Source organism: Limanda limanda, chromosome 6 (genome assembly GCF_963576545.1).
Source record: "Limanda limanda chromosome 6, fLimLim1.1, whole genome shotgun sequence".
NCBI classification, from domain to species: Eukaryota; Metazoa; Chordata; class Actinopteri; order Pleuronectiformes; family Pleuronectidae; genus Limanda; species Limanda limanda.
In genome coordinates this window covers 2,848,906-2,868,601 of record NC_083641.1, presented here as the reverse complement: position 1 = coordinate 2,868,601, position 19,696 = coordinate 2,848,906, and the positions used below count along the sequence as shown (strand labels likewise).

Here is a 19,696-nt window from a genome sequence, read left to right as displayed (position 1 = left end):
CAATCAACGACTTCTACATACAAAGATGTCATGAGGTAGGCTTCTCTTAGCTCGTCTTCTGTTGCGCCACCTACTGTTCTGGCGGTGAATTATTTTCAGCACCCACAGCCTTCAGAGAACCATGAATGAAAAAGAGTCCTTCGTATCAGTCCGTCCGTACCCACTGTCACCTATAAGGACTTACTGTAGGTCACACAGTTTAAATTTATCTCACTGCATATGTTTGAGTATGGCTGTCTTAAGACTTGGGTGAACTAAAAATGATACAGGGAAGCAGCATATAAAAGCTGCTTAATATTAGTCAACAAACAGCAGTCTCTCTCATCGCCTTTTATAGACCAGCACAGACAGAAATAGGCATGTATCATGTTCTGATGAAAACAGGAAAAATCTGTCAGGAATATCGTTTCAGCTTTGCCTTGTTAAGGATACACTGGTTTGATATCACTTCTACTACAACATTAAGAACTGCACGAGTGAGACTTCTCCGGGGTTAGGGGTTGGGTGAAGGACTTAGCTGCCTGATTCTCTGTCTATTTTCAATACAAGTGCAAAAAGACACAGACAGATGACGGACCATAGCCCATAACTGAATACTCATGCGTCTTTCCAAAACTTTGTTTTCCCTCCCCTCCTCCTCACTTAAGTTCAAACCCTGCGTTTTCTTTCTGGATTCATGCAAGTAATGTCTGAAAATAAACGTCTTTACAATTCCACGTTTCTGCAATGTAAACAGCAGCACCAAAACAGGTAGTCTAGATTTTATATAGAGTGTATATAATATATTCAGATCTTATGTAGTTTAAATTATTATTTATAAATAGAATGTAGACCTGCATGTGCAGGTTTACTACAAATCAGGTTCAGTTAACTGTTTCTCATGCAATTGTACAAGGGGATCCCCGCCAAGTAAAAACAAGTGCTAGAAGATTGTACAGAGTTGTAGTGAAATTTGTCGTTTATGTCACAACATAAACCTTATATATTTCTATATTATTATTTTCCTTTCATATTTGATAGTTAACAGTTTTGTCAACCAATCGATAGGTTTGTTGTAGTAGCTTCAGAAGTTGTACAAGTGTGCACAAGCACGTAGTCACTTGTGTGTGTGTGTGTGTGTGTGTGTGTGTGTGTGTGTGCGCGCCACTTACGATCTAGTCCGTTGACGTAGCGAATAGAAACCTCACAGTGCCCCCACACAGCACTGACGATGGGATACAGTCTCTTGCCCTTTAGCCCTCTAAAAGCCACTCCCAGATACTGTCCATCTACCATGAAGCTCAGCGTTCCTTCATCCATGTCTAGTATTACTGCCAGAGAGTCTGGGAGAACAAAGGACTCGTCTGGCTCCAGAAAGCAGGGGTAGGTGGGCGCAGATGTGGAAGCCGGTCGGTTTTTCCCATCATGGTAGAGTCTGTTCCGACCCAGGTCCCAGCCCCAGGACTCAGAGTCCGAGCCCACCAGGGCCAAATAACCCACTGAATGTAAAGGCGCTTCAGCAGTGGCCACGCCCACGACAGCATGGGTGCCTCTCTGTCTGGCAGGCCAGTGAATCCGCCAAACATGGAGGCCCCTGGTGTAACCCACTTTGCCCCTGATACAGTCTGTGCTCTGTGCTACGGGGTGTCGGTGGAACGTCAGCTTGTCATCCTCCTTAACAAAGACATTGAGGGACCTGTCATCGGCGTTCCAAGTGTGGCGAAGTTGATTCTCAGGACTGGCCGGCGGCATGTCCAGCAGTAAATCCAACCTGGGGGGCCGACAGAAATCTGGTCCCCGCAGCTCGTGGCGCACAGGCTGATATGAAGGCTCCCCACGTACATCCACAGACTTAATACTGCCTGAGATCTTCTGGCCCATGGCTGGGTAGGTCCAATAGAGGACGGGACAGAGGGGAGGGAGATGGACGGACCAAGGGTGGTAATGAGGGGGGGGTAGGTCCTGACGTTACCTCATGGGCGCAGACGCAACACAGTGGGTCCTGGGTGGAACAATGCCGTTTGACACACGCTCCCGTCAGCTGGGGGAAACCCCACTCCTGAAACAAAACAGAATACACTAAATTATTGGCTCCTTGTTAATCAGCAAGCGACAGAACTGATTCACAGATTTGTGTTCATACAATTCTCTGGCCTAATGGCAAACTAATGTGATTCTGAAATTGATACACAACACAAGTATTTTAATGCAAAACATGCATTATTTAGAATAATTTTGTCCAATAATAGTATTAATACTATTCACTTTTTTTTTTACTACGACTTCCCAGAAACATTTTGGCAATTAAGAAATCATCATACTTCACTCAATTTTGGAACTACAGCAAATAGTTGATAATTACATCTATCAACTTGTTTATCGTCAAAAAATATCGTCAAAATTGAATAGATCCATGGTCTAAAAGGGGATAGTTTGATACCTAATTTACACAATAAAGAAACACTCAAACCAGGACAATCTGTTTAAACAACTTTGTTTTTCACTGATAAACCCAAATTAAACTAAGTGATTGTTGGGTTTTGGTCAACTGGTTGCCTAAAACATTCAAAAGATGCCACCAAAGATATAAAGTAAAAGTGTTGATTCATGTGCCTGTACATAAAAAATAGACAAAATATGGCAACAGTATTGGCTGGCAACACCTAAGCGATATGATAAGAAGAAATTAATGATAACATTCATTTCATTTCCATTTCTGTAGAAAACTAATACTGTAGCAAATGTGTCAGTGATACAAAATCCTTTGAGTTTTGTGTCCAAAAGTATGTCACTTTACGTTGCCAGTAAAATGAACAGAGAAACTGAACTAAAAGATTGGAGCAATCAAGACGTGCGTGTTCGCACACAGTGACACAGGGAGGATTTGCTGAAACACACTGCAGACTTCCTCTGAATAAAGTAATGCAGTGTGTACTCCCCCTCTTCTTAGCCAATCCCTTCTTCTCCAAGCAAAAAAATGTGATGCAATTCATATTTTTAAGTCTTTATAGGATAATGTATCCTGAACTGAAAGCTCTGAGATATTTCCAAACATGTGCGTAGTTACCCTGTGTGACCAGGTCAAAAGAGCCTGGCCGACATCAGTTCTTCCAAGGAATCACTCATTTGTTTTTTCTTACTCCCCTATAGTTTCTTAGAAAACATCTCCACATGAATTTTCCATGGAAAGTACAGAAAGTGTTTCACCCGGGGAGCCATACACAAACCCCCACATGTGTGTGCGTTTGTGTGTGTGTGCAAGAGTGAGTACAATATACAGAAACAGATGTCGCAATCAAAACAAAACAAATGTTTTAAACTTTTAAATTTAAATTTCAGTAAAAGACAACCCATGAAAACAGCAAGTCCATACAGAGCTCACAAAGTAAGAATAATGTCAGAGTGAGCCCATATAAGAATACAGCAAGAGATTATCCAAAGGATTCACCATGACCATGTTGATGACGTTTCTGAAACACAATGGATATAAAACTGACAAGATAGAATTCAGAGATGGAAAAGAGGTGCCATATACGCAGATGACACAGACAAAGATGTCACCTTGGAAAGACAACCAGATTCGAGAGCTTATGGTGATGTGGGGAGCTGCAGGAGTTCATGGGCTGTAAAGAAAAACGTGTGTTCTCCATAATGGAGTTAATATCTTATGTCCTGCCTCCTGTATGCTGCACTATCCCTCGCCTGAAAGCTCCAGAGTTTTGTCTCTGTTAAAATACCCATTAGCTGCAGCCCTAATCAATTAACTTGGTGACATAAAATGCATGCCCTGTATAAAGGAAGCGTATTCACTTCTTATGCACGCAGACAGCCCTCCCCTTAGCAAGGAGAAATCTCTGCTAAAAATGTCTGTGGACACCCCACAGTTTTTTAAAGTATTTCCTAAAAATACGCAGCACATTTGTTGAGTCGTTCTGCTGCCATGCAACAGCATTTATGATGCTTAAGACAAAGCCAGGAGGAGTCATTCATTTTAAATGAGCACAGGGAAATAGAAAGAGACATTTCAGGGATGAGGAGCTGAGGTCATGATGTGGCAAACAAAGTAGACGATGATTTCACACTCACAATCAGAAACATGAAGTGACTCAATGAAAGCACTGAAGTAACACTCTCCAAAAAATTATTACGACTAAATAAACTTCAAGAGCAGGCTATCACCAACTGTTACTGTAGTTTCCATTACCACATCCAGGTGTTTGGAATGATCTCATGCTTTCACCTAGCATCACCTGGGGTTGTATTGTTGCAACTGCTTTCTTTAAATTAAATTGGTTAGTGAAGGGACTGAAGAAAAGCTGTCTGGGAGGAAGGTCAGAGCTGATTAGGAGTCAAGAAATGAGGCGAGCACAAGCCAGAGAAGGATGTGATGGAGTGGAAAGCTGATTAGAGGAAGAAGTGATTAAGGAGGAGGGACAACACTGATAGGACAGGTGAGTGATGGGTCAAAGTGGGAAACCTGAGTGGGGGAAAATAGTTTAAGAAAATGCGGATATAAGGTGCAGTTTATTCCAACACTTCTCTAGGTTAAGAAAGCCCTGTTTAGTGGAAGAGATTATCCAGTACAAAACCCAAGGACAATCTCTGCACCATCTCCAACATGTTTGACTTCAATTTATCTGCCCCACTTCTTTAAAAAATAAATAAATAAAAAGGATCAGCCTAGTGATTTTACTAAGCTCTGGGAGTAGATGTGCGAGGCGGAGCTGCGACTGTTGAATATGCAACTTGACCAGAATCCATGGCACAAACTTGTTATCTCGAGCAAGGGAGCAGTGACATGAAGAAGGCCGCTGGGAGCGTGACAACCATTGTTAGCATATCAAACACGCACAGCCAGTCTTAACACAAGCAAAACTCACACACTCACGGCTTTAGGGCACACAAATTCAGACTCGTAATATGGTGACTTTGAAGTATCAGTCAAACGCACACGCTCTTATCTGCACACCGGCACCAGAAAAATCAGCTGGCGGCAATGACGACATGGGTATGAGCGTGTACACAACCTCTCACTGGAACAACGACAAACTGGCAGGCGAGCATGGCAACAATTACTGACAATCAATGGGCAGATAAACAGATGGCAATATGTATGCTAACTGAACAATAAGTGTGACCTTTAAACACCGATTTTTATTCCAGTTACGTTTTCCTTGGTGTGAAAATAGTATTACTATACTCAACTGCTCTACATATCCTTGTTATAAAGGAGAAAAAGTATAGATACATGTCTAGTCATGGGTAAATTGGACTGAGTGGATGGGACAGTTTGTTTAACAGGTGACAGAGCTAATATTCCTTATTGGCCACAACACTGATGAAGGGAAAGGAGCCAAAGAAGCCCTGATTAAAATTCAAAATTAATAGTGGTTTGACTCTTGACGATGATGTTGAGGTTGTGCAGTGAATTTTAATCTTCTCAAGCTCTGGGAGCATCCTGAATCTTGCATATTTTGTGTTCTACAAGCATAAAACATGAGTGGACTACATGGTTGCAAAGCAACAATGACTGCTTCCCTCAAATATTGTATTCAGAAATGCTCAATCTGAGCATCTGAGCGGCATTTCACATTTACAATTAAGATAAAGTGGTAATATTTATGAGCATGCAAGTGGTCAGCTGGCTGTACAGTGGGGTTAGGTTTAAGAGCAACATTTAGCTTAAGAGTAAAGGCAATGTGAGACAGCACTTATCAGTCAGCCTTGGAATTCATTTGTCTTAAGAGGGAGACTTCAGCAGTTTTTTTTCTAGAAAGGAGTTCCGAGAATGTCTGTACAAGTGGGTCCAAACATGAACACAGCAGATTGTCAGGGATAAATAAAAAGAAAATTTCTGACAGTCGCTAAGAACTGTATAAAAAAATACTTTTAAGCCCAAACACATATGAAAATACCCTAACTGAACACTATAGATAGACTTAGAAGATCTGTTCATGGATCCGTGGTGTCTGCCCCGACTTAGCACGATGCAGCGGCTGTTCGACTTCTCCTGGCTGCGGAGCGGTCCATTGTCTCTACATCCTTAGCCAGGAACTGTTTGTATATTTATCGCATGTCATATCGTCATCTTGATATTAGACTAAGTTAGCACATATCGTATGTTTTAATAAAATCGTCCAGTGTATCATATGCTGAAGGAGAAAAGAAAGGAATCTCCTGTCCTTAGCATTTAGAGAATTCCAACAGTCCTAATCATGGTTGCAATTTAGATACTATGGTTGACTTCAGGTAACACACACTGTGTAACACAGAGAAAAGGTTCTCTAGAAGCCGTGCTGGGTTTTATCCATTCAGGGCCACAGTAGAAACATGGTGGTATGGTGGACTCCATGTAGGCAGACACATTACCAAAGTTGGAAAAAATAAATTGTATGGTTAAAAAAAATAAATAAATCTTGGATAAATATCTTGGTGAGAACATAATTATGAATACTATTGTGCATTTCTACATACTGGAACTAGGAAATGAGTGCTACTCTTTATCCTCCACTGCTTTTCCATGTTCGCAACCGGCTATACAATCTCTCCCTTTTCTGTGAAAGCAACATCTGCTTGTTTCTTGTATTGTTAATTTTATGAAAACATGGCTGACGCAAGCCAATGACAATGTCATTTGGTCTGAATGAAATGGTTGGTTGTGTTTATTGTAATGGTCACAGAGACCAGCTTATTTCTTTTTTTTCCCTCTGCAATTTATTGATGGCTATGGTGACTAGAGTTGTGATATGTCTTGATTCTTAGATGCGATGTTCGGCGACTCTGCATCGATGCAGCTACAGAACATAATCGGTTTGTGTTTTCTGCTACATTCATAACGCCGCTGATTCAGGATTAGACAGACGCTCATTAAAAAAGGTCCGGTCGTCCTGTGTCAGCATTTGTCAGAGTTCGTTTCCTCCTCTGACCTGCGCTCACATTACACTTCAACAATAAACACCATCACTGATAACAAATTATTAGGAGACGTACAGGACTGATGTTTACTTTGTGTTTGTTTGATTCGCTGCAGTTTATTAGACACATGTAACGTGACACAAGTCAGGACATCAGTCATGATCCAACATCATTGATAAGTGATTATCAGTTCTTTTGAAGAGTAACAGAAATGTGCAGAAAGACACACACAAACTCCTGCAGACAGAAGTTATTTCTGCACTTATGACGCAGTGCAGCGTTTTAACTTCATTGTTGCAGAAGAAGCGACACCCTGTTTATCCAGGAACATAAATATGAATTCAGCAGGATTTTATAAAGAGCAGTTCTAAGTGTGAATGATTAGAAAACATCAGAGGAGCAGAGCCACTTGTTGACCAGCGGAGTAATGTGCCTCAGTGCAATGGTGCTGCCAAGGGGGCCAGGCGGTGTGCCACATTGCTGCACAAAGCCTTAGGTGCAGCACACCAGTCTAAACTGAACGAATGTGATATCATCGTGGAGAGCATTGACCACTGTCATACACTTACTGTTGTAGTCGGATTAATGAATTGAAAACCTTATTTTGTAAATTACGAAACAATTGAAATAACAGTAGATAACATTTTCTAAGCACATTTTTAATAAAATGGGAGCTCATGTTTGTCTGTGTGATTTTATTAATTGATGAAAAAGCATTTTTGTGCAGTAGTATAGACAATTGTGGATGGGATACATTGAAATGCATCAATGTTCGAATCGTTGACTGCTGAATCGTAATCGTATCGTGAGGCTAGTGAAGATGCACACCTCTAATAGTGACGTGAAGACGATTGACAAATACTTAAAAAATATTTCAGAACCAAATTACCAACCCTTTCTTGAAGTGCTGTTGCCTTTGCACATATTATTTAGCAGGTTAAATCTAGTAGACTGCAGCATGTGTATTTGAGAGGAACATTATTAGCCATTATGAAATGACAGTCTTATCGATTGGGATTTGTACAAAACTTGATATGTTGTTACGGGCAGTAGATTTATAATAAATTTATATAATATAATAGATAAGGTCAACCACAGTTTTTTAAGTTTTTATTCACATGTAATTAGCACAGGCTTCATGTTTAAGCAGAGTGATACAAAACAGAAAGTTTTCAGTTATGACTCACTCTCCCACCTCTCAGACACTCACGTGTGTGAAACACTACACTGGAGGTCTAATGCTGGCTATAGCCGTGCTGAGGAGGACCGGCTGGACGAACTGTGGCTGAACACCCAGTTCGTACTTTATACATGCCGACCCAAACATGGAAAATGTCACTACAAACAAGTAGACACTACACAGAAGAAGCCACTTTTCTAAGTATGGAAAATAGGGGCCTTTAAAATCTAAATATCACTACACTTTAACTCCATCAAAAACCTATATTTCCTAACAAAAAAATAGCAGCTTTGAGGTTGTCATTCATTTCGAGACTTTTCTGGGACACTGAAACTGCCTGACAACAAGGAAGAACCCAGACAAAAAGACTTTGATAAACTGTCGGTATGGGATAAGCCCAGCAACAGTCCTGCCAATAGAGAGACGGGAAACCAGAGAAAATGTCAGACTGAAGGAAATCACAAGAGGTCAGGAGACAGACATGGCCTGTGAGAAGAGAGACATCTTACCATGAAAGCATTTCCCCAAACAGTCAGGCGGCTCTCACACAGCAATGTGAACACGCAATCTCAGCCGCCAAGTAGAGGAGTGGGAATACTTGCTCCTCAGTCTCTCGTCCAAAATGAGGTTGGTACACAGTAAACAGCCATATGAGTGTGGGACAGGGCACAGACGGACAAGAAAGAAAAAGAAAAAAAGAAGAGTGTGTGTCGGTTTGTGTTTGTTGGTAGGTCGGTGAGTTCCTGCTTGTGACGCGAGGATGGGGAAAAACAGCTTGGCTCCAGTTCTCAGCTAAGACTGGAAAACAGCTGCTGGAGGGAGGGAGGAGGGAAGAGAGGGTGAGAAAGAGAGGAGGGAGGAGGGGAGGGCTTAGTATGGAGCACGCTCAAAGTCTTTCCCGAGCAGCACAAAACCACCCACTCTCACAGACGCACCGACTGTGTGCCTCTAGAAAACGGTGGAAAGAAACGTTGACACACACCAAATTTGAAAACCAACAGCTAATGACCAATTTTCTCTGCTGACTTGGAGTCGACAGAGGACCAGTCAAGAAAGAGAGCTGCAGAAAACACCAGCGCTTTAAAAATCTTTCCTGTTTTGTACTAAATCTATAGCACAGCAACCTTAGGCACGCGTGCCAATGCGCCATAATCATTGGCAGTGGCACACAGGCGATTTCTTATTAAAGAAATGATCAAAGGTCTTGCCGTCACGCAGCCTGTATCATTTAGCTTGACTGATGTTAACACCTCCTAGCCACTAGGTGCCAGTAATGCACCATAGGCTCGATTACAATCGCCATTAAATAACAAGCCTCCCAGCCTACGCTGCTTGCATTTTCCCTACATTAATCTCAGTGAAGTGCAGCCCTTCAGGTGTATTGATGACAGCAACCTCGCTAGCTAAAACGGGCATTTCAGCCCTCATGGGCAGAAGACTATGGCTTTGTTTTTCATAAAGACCGTGCTGTGTGCACGTTATTTTTTTGAAAATATTGTTTGCCGAACAACCAGTGTTAAGTGCCACTTTGAAACAACGCACAAAAGAAGTTACAAAGATCAGGCAGACAAGGGAGAATCAAAAGTGCAGTGTCCAGGTATGGGAGTCTTTGCCACTGCTAAGAACAATGTAGAAGCAAGCTTTCGCAATTCTGAATACGAGTATGGTTGGTGGGGTTAATGACAAACGTATTATTGCAATCATAATGAGAGAAACATGTTTCTTTAAAATTGTTGTTCTATATATGGCCAATGTGGATGGAATAAAATGACATGTCTGTTGGAAATATTAATGTGGTTCAATAATAAAACTTAATGCTAAAAATTATGTTGATATGGCACTAGGGCTGCTCAATTAATCGAAATATAATCGTGATTACGATTATTGGGTCAAACGATCTCCAAACTACTATAATCGAGTTGAAACGATTATTTGGCATTTTTTTCTAAAGAGACGCGCATGCGCAATTCAGTCCCTCCCCCAAAGCATTCAGCGCGGCCCCGCTGACCAGCACTCACTCTCAAGCAGCTGTGAAGTGAAGGAGGCGAGTTGTGTGTGTGTTGACCGGAGGTATTTAAAAAACAGCGCGAGTGGAAAACGGCAGAGTGAGGGCAGCCCCGTCTGATCGACTCTTCGAATCCGACGAGCAGCAGCACCACACAGTGTAGCGGCCGCGGCACGTCTATTCTCCAGCGCGCAGCCGCCGGCTGTTCTCACCGGACCAGCGCGGGTCAGCTCGCGATTCTCCGCTTGTTGTTGTATGGAACCCGTTCAATGTCGGGGTTCGGGGGTAAATGATGATGGTCCTCATAGCCCCCCCCCCCCACCCCTCTTTCTCTCTCTCTCTCTCTCTCTCTGTGTGTGTGTGCGCTTGTAGTGGGGGGGGGGGGCAGATGGGGACATTTAATAATGAGAGGAAATTTCAAGGTTCTCAGTTACAAAGTGTTTTTATGGAGAATGTTGCCATCATTAAGGGTTTGAATAACAAGGCACCGATATCCTGCATGGTTTCACGGAGGAATAAGACACGCAGCCGTAATCGGTGTTTACCGGAACCGGAAGTGACTGGTACTTCCGGTTAGTCATTAAAAAAAATAAGGGCACATATTAGGGGTGCAACGATTAGTCGACGTCGTCGACAAAAATCGATGACCAAAATAGTCGCCGACGAATTTACTAGTCGATGATTCGTTGGTTACGTCATAACACGTGTTTCTCGTGCCGCGCAGCGGTACTAAACAGCGTTTTACCGGAGGTGCTAATGGAAGTAGCTGAGGAGTGAGCCATCTCGCTCCCTTCCTATCTCTGAAAGTCGCGCATGTGCAATAGCGACAAAACATGGACCAACGTCGGCGTCCGCTGCCGCGCGCCGTCGCACACCAGGAAGTAAAAAGTTCAGGAGAACTTCACCCGTAACATGGCCCGAGAAAAACGACCTGCAGTATCTGTTGCGGCGGACCTGCTCTCCATGGAAGCAGAACACGCACATGTGAGGAGGAGGCACGTGTGACTTCGTAATGGAGACGATGCGGACTCGCCTCTGTCAGATGTTTTATTTAAACGTATAAACCTGCGCGCAGGATTCTAGCATCCATTACAAAAATATGGTTTAAGCTTTTTTTTAACGAGTTTAAAAGCGAAATGTTATCCTATTGCCTGACAAATGTCTTGTTTTAATCAAAATGATTTATTCTGAAGACTGTAGTTTCGTTTGTTGATGTTTTTATTAATGTTATTTTCCCTGTCCTTTTTTGTTAACACGAAAAATGGATACTTGAATTTTAATTTATTTTTAGTACCAGCACTTGGCCTGTTCTTGGTTCACAGTAAAAAGGGAAACTTAAATTTAAATTAATATTTTTTATTAGCACTTTGCCTGTCCTTGGTTTTAAATGGACAAACTTGATTTCTTTGCTTTTGTGTCAACAGTACCCTTATATGCAGCAAAGTTTATTAAAAGACATTTTTGTTAATTAAGTATCAATCTTTATTGTCTTTATTTTCAGTCATCACATGCCTTGAACAACCTCAAGCTAAATTTAAAAGCAGCTTGCCAAATAATAGCAATTGAGAATTTGTGTCATTCATAATCCGATTAGTCGATTAATCGTTTCAATAATCGGTGACTAATCGACTATCAGAATAGTCGTTAGTTGCAGCCCTAGCACATATTAATAATCGTTTGAATAATCGTGATTTAGTTTTTGTCCAAAATAATCGTGATTATGATTTTTTCCATAATCGAGCAGCCCTATATGGCACACTAATTAACAAGAAGATTTTACATTGGCACTTTTTCAAAAAGGTTGCCGGCCCCTGATCTATAGTCTTGGTTCTCTGTCTAAAATCCAGCGTGTGATATTTTTTTTGCAAGTATATGGGATTAAGGTTTTAACCTTTACATAGTACACACGTACCGAGTAAACACTAGCTCATTTTACTGACATCTGATTACAGTGAACATAGTTTAATTATATACCATTTAATATATAATATATATATTTCACTTCACAAAAATCGATCTAATCAAGCCGTGAAGTAGATTGGGTAAATTATGTGGTCTGATCTCTTCAGCTAATGAACCTCTACCTGCTAATGAACAGACAAGGCTAATGATAATTTATTTATAATAATCTTGTAGGCTTTTGTCCAGAATAGTATCTGTACGTTGTCACTAATGGGTAAATGATGTCTAATTACTGGAGCCAAAAGTGGCTGAGGTCATGACACAGCAATTACATAGTGATACTGAAGCAGAAGTTGACATATTACATTTAATTGTTTGAGAAAATTAAACAATGTGCTGGTTTTAAGCATTTATGTCAACACATTATCAGTAACAACGCCGATTACAGCGGCTGACGTCAGCTCTAAATGAGTTAAGCCCCGCAGAAAGATGCAGTTTTTGAGAAAAAGATATGCTTGTGTGATACAAGGTACCCCCCCCCCCCACCAAAGCCTTCTTTCTCTTCCTCTCTCTTCAGCTCTGACACCATCCCCCACTCTTTTCTGATGTATAAATGCTATCCCTCTCATCTTTCTCCCATGGGAGACAAGAAAGCCCTCCTCTTACTTGTTATCCCCTTCTCAGCAAACAACAGCATTCCTCTGTGCATGCTTGCACTCTTCAGACTTGGAAGTGTTGCACGCTGAAATCCATGCACATTAACTCAATATGACTTTGCTCAAATTAACTCAAGCGGGAAAAACCACACTGGAGCTTTCGCTGTACAAAACTGCACACTCATCACATTCATAATTGATTCAACAACAGTCATCCATGCTGAAGGCTGCTGCTTTCCCGAGGACTACCTTGTTTTGATGTGGCCTGGTATTGATATGGAGTGCAGAAAGAAGCGGAGTGACCTCAAGAAGGGATCAGAAAGAGTACACCCAAACAAAGCATTCAATACATGTCTACGTGTTTGTGGGAAGGTACACGGCAAAGTCATTCAAGGATAAAAAGCATTGTGAGAACACCACTAACAGCTTACACAGGACAGACAGGCAGCCAATCGATTGTTAGGTCACAGAAAAGTTGATAAATTGGCAAGAAAACAGCAACAGGATGATAAGGATAAATTTCACTCATGAATAACTGGAAAGAAACAGACAGGGGGAGTGTAAATTTAAGTTATATTGCCGTGCGAGTGGCTAAAATAAATGTCCTTAAGAGAACTCCGTAGCTATGTTTTGAAAAGTCCATTCATCCCCGTCTACTTTATGGAGAGGGTCAATCAGTTATGGTTAACGGATTAAAAATATTAAAAATAAAAAAACCTTCATCGTACCCGTTTTCCACCCCAACACTCCATCCCCCAAAAAAAATCAACGACCAAACTAATTAGCCAACCTGTGACGCATGCAAATTAGGTAAACCAAAGCTAATTAACATGTGACATAATTACACAACCTAACAAGTTTGACCTACATTTCAGAGAGCCAATTAATACATCTGGTGAGATTTGTTTGGCAAAAGTTAACCCTTGACAGAAATTAGAGATGTTCTGATTCCAGAACCAGAAATGCCTCCAATACTGCAAAAAATGCCTGGTTGGGCATTAGCATACAAGTCTATGTACTGATACCACGTTACAATGTCTTTAAGTATGTAAGCAATTTTATTTTTCCGAAAATCACGTCTTCACCGCACCAAAACATCAGTTGTGCTGCACCGCCACTGAACAGTACTGTTTATAGAGTAGCAAAGAAAGATGTATTATCAGTAGTTATTTTCAGTAGTTTTAGCCGGAACTAGCTAAACTGTCAACAATTTGACAATATTTCACGCTGGAAAGTGCCACAAGTATCACAGAATGTACTTATACAATACTTCAGTTTCAGGGTGTGACACTGGTGTTGCCAAATGCGTCACATTTATTTTTGTTCTTTTTCAGTCATGACTGTCAAACTAAATAATAAAAGAAAACCAGTGTGTATGCATATGTTTGTCAAAGGGTTTAGCCTGAGACGGGTCATACAATGATACAATTGGTCATACAGGGTTAGTAGCATAAAGCTGTTGCATATCTTATACAAGTTGATTTTTTTTAAAGCACTGGTATGGAATCTGTAAATGGTATCAGCTTATACACAAAGTCCAGATGAGGAATCGGTATGGAAACTGTATAAACATTAACTGCATTGTGATGAAAATATATCCATCCTCCTTTTGTCTGAAGTCGACCTAAAAGTGTGCAGATCAAAGAGTCTAGTCAGCTGAGGCAGTGAAGCTTGTCAATAACAGACCTATTTGTCCAAATGACTTCCTGCTCCTCAGACAAAGACACGCCCAGCGGCTGTGGATCAGCAGCAGTTGGCTGTCTCCATGTCTGCATTTACCCTGGGAAGAATCTGTTGGCAACCACGTGTTGGAAGTATAGAGGCCAAAGCTAACCGTCTGAGAATCCATTTCTTATACACACTGTGAGAATACATATTTACATTGTGACGTGTGATCTGAAAGTAAACCAAGCAATTTTTACACAGCAACCAAATTGGAATTCCAAACAATTATGATATTCCCATTCATGGTTAACTTATCTAAATTTTAAGACTTCAACATTGACTTGCACCCACACCTTTCTGTTTAGCGTTTATGTTGACATTATGGTTTCCATAGATTGTATGAATCCTCAGGTTTCCTCCCACAGTCCATTAATAAGCATTGCTGATAGGTGTTTACAGCCTCATGTTTCTATATTTCCTTCTTTATCTCAGTGCACTTTGGGATATGCAGCTGCCTCTCTGCTTACCTTTAACATCACTAAGGAAGATCGTCCTTATAGACTATTGCCATTGATGATATTATTATGAATGTGACAGCAAAGATTAATACTTTATGTTTTAGATTCAATGAACAGATCAGAAATAGAACACTTGCTCTATCCCAAGTACTCACTCACAATACAACTTCAAATTACTATATCATTAAATATACAGAGAAACTAGATGAACATCTCTATTAGAAACTGAAATCATTCAGTGTAAGCAGTGTACAAGACTAATGCTTTGTGAAATTCAGTACATAGACTGCTCCCTTGAATAATTGATTATCTGTTAACATTTATATGTAAAACATCTAAATAACTGCAACCTTAAAACCAATTAAAGAGTTGTACAATGTTAAGTTTTGTTGATTTGCTTAAGTTTTATATTATTGGGGGCATAACATGACATACTTGTGCAACAAGTCTGATGCTATTCTGGTTATCACGATAGCTGCAGGGTCTGTTGTGTGCTCTCCAATCAATTAATATGGAAATTAAGGAGACCGTAGCAAGGGTCAGTGAGTTCACCTTAACTCAACTGAGTTTCCAGAGAAGGAAATTCTAGTTGTAGGGCTATTCACAGAGTCATTTCATTTACAGAGACAAGACCTGTTGTTGCTGCACGGTGTTGACTAGAGCTGCAGACAGAGTAAATAATCACACAAAAGGAAAAAAAAGTACAATAAAAGAATAGAAAAACTACCTTATCTAGAAAGTTATATTCTATATTAACTTTAGTTATAATAACCAATAATATCTGGCTTTTGTGTGCAATGATAATAGATTAAATCAGCATTCGCCCCTCGGTAAAATTACTGCGGGTGACATGGGATATATTCAGCTGTGGCTCCAAACGGCAGTGATGGAAACATGACATACAGGCAAAAAAGCCTATTTGGCAAGACAACGAGAGGGAGAATACATTTTCGGTGTGCTCGAGACATCGCTCATGACGCACTAGGGGAAAAGACCGAGGGCCCAACTCCTCTGCTGGTAATAGATAAGGAGTCAACCGACTTTTTAGAAGGTTTAACCGCATTTCAAGAACCTACATGTATCTACTAGTTTTGGTGTAAAAGATTTAGATTTGACATTGTATTCTGGGGTTGTGTTGCAATACAATGAAGAAATGTATTATGACACAACCATTAAATATAATTCTGACATACAGACATTTTTTATAAAAAAACTGAGATTTTGCAACCGAGTTGAATCAGCGCCTCTTTCACAAGCTCAAAAACAAATACAATTCTAGGGTGATCATGTACAGTATGTTCACGTAAGAGAAGGTGAAAAAATAAATCCCTGGATCCGCACCAAATTTTATGAGTTCTTTCCCGACTCAATCTGCATCCTTCAATCAAGTATCATGTTAATCTATGGAGTAGATTTAGTATTATCCTGCTAACCAACAGACATATAAACGCAGACAAAAATATAGCCTCCTTGGCAGAGCTAACTATTTAAAATTCTGAAGCTTTCATTCTCACACAAATACAAAGACACGGCTCAACCTGCACCTGGGTGATGCTGCATTACAATTCTAAAGTTTGGCACTTAGGTTAGTGTTGTATGCTTCCACGAGTTGTAACCTTAGCCAAAACTCTCCAAGCCTGGCCTACATATCAGCTTATTTTTTCTAGGACCTGATGAAATATTTAGCAACTGCTTAGGATCAGTTTCTCTACGTCTACAGGTAACCCAAAACCATGATCAGGTTTCCACAGCAGGGTTCAGAATGTGAGGTAGATCATGGAAATCAGTCAGATCTGTCCTCACATCATTTACCATCCACTACCTCTCATCACCTGTGGGACACTTCATTATCACTTTCCTTTGCTGTGGTCACTGTGTATTCAAGTCTTCACTGAATGAAGACAAAGTCATCCTTCTGTCCACACCAATATCCTTTAACACAATGTTTAGCTTTGACCAACTTCTGAAGCTTGAGTGTACAGGAAAAGGCAAGGCTGGAGTTTGTAATGATGTGGATGAGCACAGTTGGGTGCGTGATCGAAGGCTAACCTCTTAATCCATCTGAGTGCAGGTGTCTTGAGAAAAGTGCATCTCTGTCGATTGAACAGTGCGCAGGTCACAGAATCAAGGCTCTGGGTGTTTCCTGTGGAGAAAAACAGTGAATGTTCGATCAGGGTGATGCAGGGACACATGAGGAAGAGTGTTGTATAATTTAACTAGTTGAGTTAACCAGTTATTTTGAGAGATAGATGCAAAGGAGCCTTAATGATCTCCAGCACTGAACACTCAACGGCACAATTAAAAACGTGTTCTGACATTATGTTTTGCATTATACATGTTAAGTGCCACTACAACTGGAGGTTGTTCTCCAGAGGGAACCCGATTGTTTTGGTCCAGTTGAAATGCAGGCCAAAATGAAACAACTCAAAATAGGAAAGTCACTAAGGAAGACAAGAAAAGAAGGAACAGAAAGACAAGAAGGATAGGGGAGGGGTTCTTCACTTCTGAATATTCATGAGCCTGTGTAATCTTAATGTTCATCAAATTTTCAGATGACTTCTCTTCAAACATTAAAATGTCAGTGGGGGGGGGGGGGGGGGGGGCAGTCTGTCATTGGCAACTTTAGTTGGTGATGAGAAGAAAAATTGATGCAACAATTCTCGTGGGTTCCGAGAACTGTGGAGTATAAGTTGCTTTTGAGTCACTTGCCTAAGCACTCACACACTACTCTACTTGATAAATACACTCATAGTAGGTCTGTGCGATATGGAAAAACATTTTTATCACTGTTATTGTTTTAATATCAGTCAATATCGATATAGATTGTGATATATATCAAATCAGCGACACTTCATCAAGGGAGCATTACTCCGCTGGTCAACAAGTGACTCTGCTCCTCTGATGATCACTGACATGTAGAACTGATCTTGTAAAAACCTGCTGAATTCATATTCATGGTCCTGGATAAATGGGGCGTCACTTCCTCAGCAACAATGAAGTTAAAACAGTGTGTTGAGTCAAAATCTGCAGGAAGAACTTCTGTCTGCTGGAGTGTGTGTCCTTACAGTGTGCGTCACTTTACGTCTTGTGTAGCAGGTTTCAAAATATGCCTCATAGCCTCCAGAGCAACTCAAACAAAGTCAGTCCTGTACACGTCCTAATAACTTGTGATCGTGATGGTGTTTATTGTTAAAGTGTAAAGTGAGCACAGGTCAGAAAAGGGGTGAGAAGGAAACAGACTCCGACAAAGACTCTGATACAGGACGACCAGACCTTTAATGAGCCTCTGTCCTAAAGCAGCGCTGGTTATAATTATTCAGCGGTGGAAAACAACTAAAACAATGAACGTAGCGGAAATAATGAATCGATAATGGTCAGTCAATCCATTGATGCAGAGTCGTCTACCTCTATGCATGAGCCCAAACATTAGCATTTGTGCTGCTGCTCCTCCTACACTCTGCTGTGCGAGTCAACCTAACCTGACATGGCTGTAACTCTATTCCAGCCACATGACTGGTCCGGCGTGTCGTTATCATCATTGCCATTGGCTGTTCATGTTGTCGGTCAAAAAATGGATGGAATGATTTCTATCGACCACGTCTTAAATTTCCCTAAAGGAAAAGTTTTATTGCACTAATTATCTTAAATGTTTTATTGCCACGCCCTATCTCATAGTAGAATATATGTAGGCTGCAAGTAAGTTTGATGTATTGAATAATAAAAAAAGAATAACTCAAAAGATAGGCTATACATGTACATGCAAATATTTTCAAAGGGACAACTATGATTTATGTGATCCGCCAGTCTTAAGTTCTTCTCTTTACTCCTTTTTTAAAAAACAGGTACAGTTGTTCAATACTGCATTTAATCAAAGACTTGATAATTATACTCTCAAATTATCAACTGGGGGATGTTTGGCAAAGAGAGCAGTGCTGGGCTTTTGCCAGGCGAGTTTGGATAGAAGTTGTAAAAATAATTTGTTATCAATGGGGCTTTGTGGATTCTCACGCTGATTAAATGAAAAGCAGAACACCAAAGCATCAGCTCCTCAAAAACCCTTAAGGTATCGAGTTCATTAGGGAACTTTACGTGATATAAAAAAAAGTGTCAAATTTAACTAATGAATGCATATGGTCTATAATCCCAGGAGCACCCATGACAACATTTGTGTGGCAACAAACTATAGTTCAAATAGGAACCCCTTTTTTCTTACAGAGATGTAAATATAATGTCTGTGAAAGTGATCCACTGTTTTAGATATGGTGACAGCAGAGTGCATTCCAAATTACCACCCCCTGAAAAAAGGTACACATGTAGACTATTTCACGCAGCCAAACACACCTAACTAACTAATATCCAGGCCCTGATAGTGTGTGGTCTAACAAGACAGCAGGATGGCTTACACAGTAGTCTTCTCTCCAGTGCCCATCGCAACTAATCTCCTCCCACTCTGCCCACACACATCCAGTGACAGTCAGTGAGCTACTGTAGTGAGCTGGCATGGAAACAAAAAAATCTGAAAGTAGAAATCACCATACTAACAGATAACCACAGAGGAAGTGCTCCTAAGTATCTCTGTAAATTCCTTTGCAATAAACACGTTATATCTTTATTTAAATACAAGTAGTGCAGTGCCTGTTGCAGACCTGCCCATTTGGAATGGTCTGCTTGCTTAGCCTGTGGTATTGCAGATTGCAACTTTCTATTCTTTAACTTTAAACTGATCTGCAGTAAATGAGCCGGTTAAGATGGGCTGATGGAATCATCCACCAGTGATCCAAAAAGAGCTGTTCACCTGTTTATTTAAAACTCGCTGCAGCTCATCTCATTATGCAGCACCCAGTTGCTATGTCTTGGATCGACTTCGTCACGATGG

The 19,696-nt window shown here is 40.7% G+C and overlaps 1 protein-coding gene across 2 annotated transcripts in view; it reads right to left on the bottom strand.

Annotated features, from left to right (window-relative positions):
• The window catches only part of LOC133003502 (SPRY domain-containing SOCS box protein 4-like), a 49,374-nt gene that overhangs the window by 10,891 nt on the left and 18,787 nt on the right, over positions 1–19,696 (bottom strand). For both annotated transcript variants that reach the window (XM_061073251.1, XM_061073252.1), the window contains exons 2-3: positions 16,870–16,963; positions 1,152–2,038 (exon numbers count right to left, since the gene is read on the bottom strand). In XM_061073251.1, coding sequence (XP_060929234.1) covers positions 1,152–1,860 — 709 coding nt within the window. In that variant the 5' untranslated portion in view covers positions 1,861–2,038; positions 16,870–16,963. The remainder of the gene's footprint in view (positions 1–1,151; positions 2,039–16,869; positions 16,964–19,696) is intronic.